This window comes from Chiloscyllium punctatum, chromosome 27 (genome assembly GCF_047496795.1).
Source record: "Chiloscyllium punctatum isolate Juve2018m chromosome 27, sChiPun1.3, whole genome shotgun sequence".
Classification (NCBI taxonomy): domain Eukaryota; kingdom Metazoa; phylum Chordata; class Chondrichthyes; order Orectolobiformes; family Hemiscylliidae; genus Chiloscyllium; species Chiloscyllium punctatum.
Window position 1 is genome coordinate 29,229,384 of NC_092765.1, and position 9,194 is coordinate 29,238,577.

Here is a 9,194-nt window from a genome sequence, read left to right on the forward strand (position 1 = left end):
GATATGTAGTTGCAATATAGGAAACATGGTAATCAATTCACACACAAGCTCCCACAAACATTTGAGGTGGCACTAAGATAATCCCTTTTTTGAGCAACTTCAGTTAGGTTCCCCATGGGAGACTGGTTAGCAAGGTGAGATCGCATGGAATGCAGGGAGAACTAGTTATTTGACTAGAGAACTGACTCTACGGTAGAAGACAGGGTGGTGGTGGAGGGTTATTTTTCAGGCTGGAGGCCTGTGACCAGTGGAGTGTCACAAGGATTGGTGTTGGGTTCACTACTTTTCGTCATTTTATATAAATGATTTGGGTGTGAACATAGGAATAGTTAGCAAGTTTGCAGGTGACACCAAAATTGGAGGTGTGGTGAACAGCGAAGAAGGGTACCTCTGATTACAACGGGACCTTGATCAGATGGGCTGAGGAGTGACAGATGGAGTTTAATGTAGGTAAACGCGAGGTGCTGCATTTTAGGAAAGTGAATCAGGGCAGGACTTATGCACTTAATGGTAAGGTCCTAGGGAGTGTTGCTGAACAAAGAGACCTTGGAGTGCAGGTTCATAGCTCCTTGAAAGTGGAGTCACAGGTAGATAGGATAGTGAAGAAGGCGTTTGGTATGCTTTCCTTTATTGGTCAGAGTATTGACTGCAGGAATTGGGAGGTCATGTGCAGCTGTACAGAACATTGGTTAGGCCACTTTGGAATACTGCGTGCAATTCTGGACTCCTTCCTATTGAAAAGATGTTGTGAACCCTGAAAGGGTTCAGAAAAAATTTACAAGGATGTTGCTAGGGTTGGAGGATTTGAGCTACAGGGAGAGGTTGAATAGACTGGCTGTTTATCCCTGGAGTGTCTGAGGCTAAGGGGTGACCTTATACAGGTTTATAAAATCGTGAGGCATGGATAGGATAAATAGGCAAAGTCTTTTCCCTGGGGTGGGGCAGTCCAGAACTAGAGGACATAGGTTTAGGGTGAGAGGGGAAAGATATAAAAGAGACTTTGCAGAAAGTGGTAAGTGTATGGAATGAGCTGCCAAACAAAATGGTGGAGGCTAGTACAACTGCAACATTTGAGGCATTTAGATGGGTATATGATAGGAAGGCTTTGGAGGGATATGGGCCGGGTGCTGGCAAGTGGGACTAGATTAGGATATCTGGTTGGCATGGACAGGTTGGACTGAAGGGTCTGTTTCCTTACTGAACATCTGAGATGCTGGAGGACTAAATATTGGCCAGGACACGAGGATAATTTCTCTGTATGCTTGCAGCAGAGTGCCAAGGGTTTTTTGTGCCCACTCAGTTTAAGATGTTGGCTGAAAGATTGCACTTCCCATTTTGTGGCATTGAAGTGTCACCCTAGATTTTTGTGCTCACGTTTCATGACTGGAAGTGAACCCACACCATCTTTTGAGGCAAGAGTACTGTTTGAGCCATCACTGACATTTTGTTTAGATCATACTTGATACATTTATTGTGTAAACAACACTGATTACTAATGGAAGTTTGCTCTTGGATAATTGTCTATCTTATTAAAATCTAGTTGCAACTGTAGATTTAAGAATTTGAGGCTTTCCAACTTTTTTTGTTTTGGTCTTTCTTTTTTTTAAAAAAAAACCTTCACCACCACCAAAAAATACTCCTCTAAACTGAAAATCCCAGTTTTATTTGAACAATAAAACTCATTGGAAATGGCACATCTTTTATCTGTGACAAAGGATTGTTGAGATTACTACCTTGATTTCTTTTTGGTGCGCAGACAGCCAAGGTCTGTGTGTAGCGTAGACTTTCAAAACCAGAGATCAGTGCGTCAACATGCCAATTAGTGTGCGAGGAACCTTGAAGATGGTGCACTTCCGTATGGTTTAGAGGAAAGGATGGTAACTTATGGGGATAGTTAGCAGGCACCATTTTTAAGGGATTGACCACCAGACTAACAATTGCCCCAATGGTTTTATTGCTAAAACTTAAATTAATTAGCATGTTTATTGTCAAATATGCCAAGGGGTTAGATACATTTGTGGGAAACTTTATAAGTCTGAACCTAGTTTTTAATGGGACTCTGGTAATAGTATAATGCTTGTTTTGCCCCATACCTGAAAAATGGGGTAATTCATCTTCTCTGCAACTGAAGAATGTACAGTAATATCTAGATAACATCTGTTTTAAAAAAACTTGATATTTGAGATTTTGAAAATTGCATTCAGAGACTTGTACATCATGAGACATAGTTCTGGCATATCCTTTTTTTTGTAAGAAACCAGTGTGAAAGTTTGGTTGTAGTTGTCCCTTTCAACATAGGGAGAAAATCACTTAACTGTTTTACTGCCCAGAAGATTAGAAAATTTATGACTTTAAAAATTGGTGCTTAGTTTGACTCCTATTAAATTTTTTTAGTTTGTGTTCTGATGTCTGATCATCAGTGGGGAGGATTTATATTTAAATTGTTGGTGTAAAATTACAATACAGATCGTTCTGCTGTAACGCACGCTTCGCTAGCGTGAATTGGCTATTTAATGCAATTGACGAATTGCAGGCATTTTGATAACGCAAACTTTCTGCTGAACGGGCGTAGCAATTTTATGTGGTAAAAACAATGACTGCAGATGCTGAAAACCAAATACTGGATTAGAGGTGCTGGAAGAGCACAACAGTCATTGGATGCTGCCTGAACTGCTGTGCTCTTCCAGCACCACTAATCCAGTAGCAATTTTATATTGCAATCTTCAGTGTGATTTTTCTATAGCGGTTTTCCATGGTGCAATTTTCTATAAGCACGGAGGAACAGAACTGCCATATTATAGCAGAATGACCAGTACTGTAATTTTTCCTTTTGGTTTTCCAAACTGCATTAGTTACCTTTTTTTATATTGGAGAAATTGGTTTGTCTAGTTTTGGTTTCTTTTCATGTCTTCAGTAGACAAGTAAGTTTCTGAATTAGTTCTCATTCAGATGCTTTCTATCTGCAAAGCCTGTGTCCAAAGTAGTTCCCTTTTTTCTCCCTGCAGGTGTTGGGTAAAGTGCCAACTATATCCATCAATAAGACCGATGGCTGCCATGTCTACCTTAGTAAGGATTCCCTCAATTGTGAAATTGTTAGTGCCAAGTCCTCTGAGATGAATGTCTTGATTCCCGTCAACGACGATTTTGTAAGTCCATCCTTTCCCTCTTTTGCTCTTTGCATACAGGTCTGGTGGGAGGAAGAAGGCAGTGAATTCCAGTGAGCCATTTGTTGTAATTTCTTTCCATTCTCTTTCTTGTGTATCCTGGAGTGATTTTAAAAATTGCCAGTGTCAAAATATTGAGACTTTGCCTTTTGGAAATTGAGTTCTTATCATTTAAATTGCTGGTCCATGTTTTTTAGTTTTATGTACCTCCATTTGTTCAAACAGGTTTGGGCATGGTGGACTTTGGTCCACTAAGAGGTCAGAGCACCTTTTCCCCCCTCCCATCGTCCTCAAACTTCAAACAACAGAACTAGCCAAGCAAGGTTGTTTAAACTTCTACCAGAAAGTCTGGCCTCTGAGACCAGAAGGTCCACTGTGAACTGTTTTATGTCGACCATCATAAAAATATGCAGCATAATTGGTTTACTGTATCTTGATTTGAGATACAAGAAGGTTACTACTTCCATAATCAGCCAATATTGTGCAGCTATATGACAATTTGAATGCTTGCATCTCATACAGACAGAAGAAATGAAAGTCTAACAAGGCCATGTCACCCTTCAAGTGAACTCTGTCTGTTCAGAAAGATTATAGATAATCCAATACAATGACATGTCCTTGTTTAATGAGTGTTTCATTATTAAGGCCAGAAACTCTAATTAGACTTATTTTGCATATGTACCTGAATTATAGCTTGTTCTTTAATATATAATATCCAAGCAGACAGCAAACTCTTACTGTGCCTGAACAATGGAACATGCATTAACAAACTTTTGAGGTATATGAATTAATTAACTACAGGCTACTGAGTTTGAGAGTAAAGTAATTGAGGCATCTTAAGATTGAATCACTAAGCATTTAGATTTCTGTTATAATTAAGCAACAGCATGGGGGTCATTACAGAAAAGTTTACTTGAAAATTGCAAGTTTTTTTAAAAGAAAGATCAAGTTGACAAAAATTTGGAGCTGAGCTTTTAAATGTAAAGCTTTTTGATAATTTCTCCAAAAGATGATAGAGCATGAATTGGTGGCAACGTTCTGAAACTAATTTAAAATCAAGATCTGAAAGACTAAAATAGTTGAATGGGATCTATGGCTGCATATTATGTGGCCATTGATGTTGACAGCCTGATTGAAAGTAGGCTGATGGGAAGTAAGAGGCTTAGTTGGATTTGTCAAGCCATTTGAGTGAGCACAACTTTGGCAGTTTTCCACTTGTTGCCAGTTCTGTACCTGTACTAGAAGGGCATGGCTAATTCTGCAGCATGCATCTTCAGTATTTTTGAATGCTGTCAGGGCCTATAGCCTTTGTCTAGTGACTTCAGTTTCTTTTTTATTACATGGAGTGAACCTAATCCACCAAAGACTGGCATTTGTGATGCTGGGAACCTCAGGAGGCTGCAAGTGAATCATACACTCAGCAATTCTGGTGGAAGGTGGTTGAATACTCCAACCTTATCCTAAACATTGGGCTTCTTCACCACCATGGATGAGTATATTTGTGGAGCCTCCTACTCCTGTTGGTGCTGTAATTATCATCCTCCTCCGTTCATGGCTGAATGTGGCAAAACTGCAAAAAAAAGACGTGATCTGTTTGTCCTACAAGTAGTTCTGTTTTATAGCTTTTACCAGTTTGACATCTTGCACTATTCATTGAACCAGATTTGATCTCCTAGCTTGATTGATAATGGTAGAATGGGATATGCCAGTCCATGGGATTACAAATTGTGGTTAAATTCTGCTGTTGGTCGCCCACCTGCTAAATCTATCCAATTTAGCATAATAATGTCTCTCAACTTAATGGTGGCATGTCCTCAATATAGTGACAATGGAACTTTGCCTCCAGAAGGTCTGTGCAGTGGTCCCTCCTGCCTATACTGTCACACAGATGCATCCGCAACATCTCTCAAGATCAAGTAGGTTAGAAGTCTGGTTACTTCTCCAGCTATAGACTGAGTTGAGGAGCTATGAGCCTCAAGAATCCTAGAGGATAGTCAATTGCGACTGAGTCTCCTAGCCATAATACAATCTATACCTTTTCCTTCCTCTGTGTTCTTCTTCCTGATTCTGTTCATCGCTGTTCTTCTACCTCTGTCATACCCAGAGATGGTGGTGTTGGTGTTAGGATGATGTCCATCTGTAAAACTGGAGTATGACTGTTAGGCTATTATCTGTCTGTGGGACAGCACTCTCCGTTTTGGTGCAAGCCACGTTAGTAAGAAAACTTCATAATTTCCAATGTCTAGTTTGATGTTGAGTCTGTCCAGTTTCATTGTTTTCTTGGACTTTGTAGTGATTTTGATACATTGCCTTGCAAATAACTTTAGTTGTAAGATTCAACCATGTCGCTACGAGTACGATGTATACCAGACCAGTTAAGGATGACTGGTTTCTCTCTAAGAACATCCGTAAATTGGATGAGTTGTTTGACAATCAACATGGTTTCATGGTTGCCTTTTTGAGGTTTTTATTCACTGAATTCAAATATCACTGTTTGCTATGGTGGGCTTCAGCCCTATGTCCCCACAGCATTAGCTGGGTCTAGTCTATTGCTAGTTGTGTGACCCTTTTATTGCTATGTCACTGCCTCACCCACAAGAGGCTTTGCTATAATAACGGTGCAATTAAACTCTGCAGGCGTAAGTGCAGATTGAGGGTAAAATCTTTCTCCCAAGGTGTCTGTTTACCCAGCAGCAATTAAGTTTACAAGCCAGTCAAGTATATGTCAGTAAATTTGAATTATTGCATGTGTATGCTTTAGTGAAAAGGCTGTGCACATGAAATGAAAACTGAAGGGAACATAGCCTCCGACTGTATTAATAGTGAAAACAGTTTTACATATCGCTTATTCTGAGCCAAATTATATGCTGTAATGTCACTGACTATTTAAAGAAAATATCAAACCTCTAATCATTGCTGTGAAACCAAATGGAATTTAAGCAAAAAAACTGATAGCAATTCACTTTGGTTTTGTTTTGACAGGTTGAGTATCCTGTTCCAGAACAATTCAAGACTGTCTGGAATGGGAAGAAACTGGAGACTACAGTAACAGAAATATCTGGTTAAATACATGGTTACTGAGGATGTTTTATCTCCAGGCATGATCTTAATGTTGCTAGTAATGATGAGCCTGATTAATCTGTAGAAGCAACAAGCTAACTTTCTGCACAATCTACTCTTAAAATTTAGCCTATCACTCCTCATGAGAGGTCATTTAATCTGCTACAGCATATACCTCAGATGTACTGGGATTAGCCTTTCCAGTATAAAATGGCCTTTAGTAGCTGGATTTTGAGCATGACTGGCCTGAGATTCTAAAAGTATAAATATGAATAATTGAATTTATGGGAGTAGAATGCTTACAGAATGGAAAAATTGGAGAGAACTTCTAAGTATAGTGCATCATGCAATTTTATTCAAGGTGAACATTGCTGAACTGTTATTTGCATGGGATAAGGTTTTCTGCTCAGCCTTGCACTAAAAAGAAATGCATTAATACCATTCTAATCCTAAAAAGTTACTATCAAAGCTAAGGAAGTTCTAATATGCAAAGATGTGTTTTTAATTTTCTTCTTGCCGTGATTATTTAGGCTTTGGAAACTATTGTTGCTTTTTAAATTATAGGTGAAACAATTAATTCATTGCTGGGATTGGCTTTTATCCCTAAAACCACGTAGCCTTTTATAGAAAGATCAACCTAATTGATTACAAAACCTCCATTGCCATGAGCCAGACCAAAAATTCAGTGCAAAGATCAAAGAACGATTACAGCATAGATAGGAGGAGGTCTTTTGGCCCCTGGCTTTTGTGGATCATGTTTTGAAAAATGAAAGTTAAGTGCGTCAATCTTCTTCAGAACTGAAATGTGGGAACTGAGGTTATTGTGGACTAGCTGTCTCTAAAGCATTCCTTAAATCCTCAAACTTGAGCATTCCAAGGTGAAAATTTATCCTCAAATTTTCTTTTTTGCTCCATCTTGTATCTTACCACTGTGGCTTCACGAGGTGTTCTTCTGCAGTTTGCTTGGCCTAAAGTTTATTTCGAGCACAATTGATGTAAGCTGAAGTTGAGACCGACATGGTTTGTCCCCTGTTGTGGTTTTTAAAAAAAATTAGAACTTCACTCCACTTTTTCTCAGGGTCTGATTCCTACTGAAATGTGCAGTGGCTGTTCAGAATATCGCTGATTATGCAGTGCCTGAGTTTTGGTGCCTGCTTTCAGAGAGCATTTTTTTTCTCTAAAGTTGTCTAGAAACATTCCATACCCCAGAAGGCAAACTTAACTGTTTTATTCCTTTCTCTAATGTTAATTCACTCCATTGTTTCAATAATAGATTAAATAAGGCTATTTTGTATCTGGATATTAAACAATTCAGCACAGTTGCATTGAGTACTTTTTCCAGAATTTTGTTTCAATTTAAAATAAATTCATCGCAATGACTTGCACACTGTGCTTATTTTCTTTCATTGACAATGCATTTTTTGGGTACATTGTGCTTTAGATTCAACTTTTTTGAAATTACCAATATTGTACTAATAATGGTGAAGTCATTGAGGATGAAAAGTAGTTATGACTTCTGAATGGGCCACCAAGCATGTTGTATTTGATGTAATTAATGTCAATATCTGAGCTATTTGAGAAATACATGCAGTCCTTGTAAGTTTCTAATTAATGATTGTGGAAAATTGGGTTGTAAGACTGCTACAAGAAGTTAGAAATAAGATTGAAACCAATTTTCTTAATTGCCTTGAACTTTACATTTTGTACAAAATGACGACAATTCAGTGCTGAGTTACATTTTAGAGGAAGCTTAATCCATGAGTAGATTTTGTGCTTTTGACAAGTGCTGCTCTATCTCAATGTGCACTTGGGTAATTGGTACTTTGTCAACAACCTCAATATTCGGCATAATTTTAGTACTGTACAAAGGGATCAAACTCGTTATTGCTACTTGTGGCTACTATGCTCTTATCAAATTAAACTTAAATAAAATTTTGTCAACTTCTATAGTGTCTTGTTTGAATTTGTTTACTGATCAGCCTTGAAATTAAAATTGCTCAACTTTGAGGTGAAACAATGTCCTCGTTTTGTTCAATAGCATGAAAAGCTCCTAATAATCAAAGCTTCTAGGTCACTGACATACTACTGACTACATGTGATCTTGAGATCAAAGTTGATATGGAGAACAGGATAGGTGGTAACGAAAAGTACACAAGTATTTGGTGCTTTGAGTTCCCAATGCTGAGCCAGAAACCCTAGGTTCATGTTCCAGAGGTATATAATATAACATCACTGAATAAGTTGATTTTTAAAAATATCTACATGAAATTAATCTAAATCCAAGATGATACTCTTATAAAAGTGTTAACAGACTAATGAATTTTTAAAAATTCATTTAATTCCAATCCCACAATGCTTTGAAGATTACAACATAATTTGAAGTTCCTGTAAACATTCTTAGCCAAGATGGTTAGCACAATACTAGTTTCCTTTTAACTATACAAATCCAAACCAGCTTTGCCTACTGTTTCTACCCAGTAATTAGAGTGGGATAAACTCAACATAGACTTTGCCAAGAAAGTTGTTTTTGTAACAATTTTGATTTTAGGTACAAGAATGTGGGTATATGTAATCAGTGGTAGTTAACCTTGAACACAAAAACTGCAAATGCTGGAAATCAAAAAAAGCAATTGCCAGGAAAAAACTCAGCAGATCTGGCAGCATCTGTGGAGACCAAGCAGAGTTATCATTTCAGGTCCAGTGACCCTTCTTCAGAATGGTCATTAACCTGGATTGAGAGAAATAATGAGGTAAAAATCAACGAGGTAAAAACACGAAGGCCTTTTGCCCGAAATGTTGATTTTGAAGCTACTTCGATGCTGCTTGACTGCTGTGCTCTTCCAGCACCACTAATCCAGAATTGAGAGAAATAATGTCAAAACATACACCACCTCTCCTTCCTTTTTCCCACCCCCCCTCCCATATAAATATTCAAATACCCCATTGGTTCCAGATATGGTTATCTTCAGT

At 38.2% G+C, this 9,194-nt stretch overlaps 1 protein-coding gene across 1 annotated transcript in view; it reads left to right on the forward strand.

Moving 5' to 3' along the window:
- cap1 (CAP, adenylate cyclase-associated protein 1 (yeast)) overlaps positions 1–8,169 on the forward strand; it is a 47,300-nt gene extending 39,131 nt beyond the window's left edge. Inside the window, exons 12-13 of the mRNA XM_072548413.1 lie at positions 3,006–3,146; positions 6,147–8,169. Coding sequence (XP_072404514.1) covers positions 3,006–3,146; positions 6,147–6,230 — 225 coding nt within the window. The 3' untranslated portion in view covers positions 6,231–8,169. The remainder of the gene's footprint in view (positions 1–3,005; positions 3,147–6,146) is intronic.
- Positions 8,170–9,194: the final 1,025 nt, after the last annotated feature.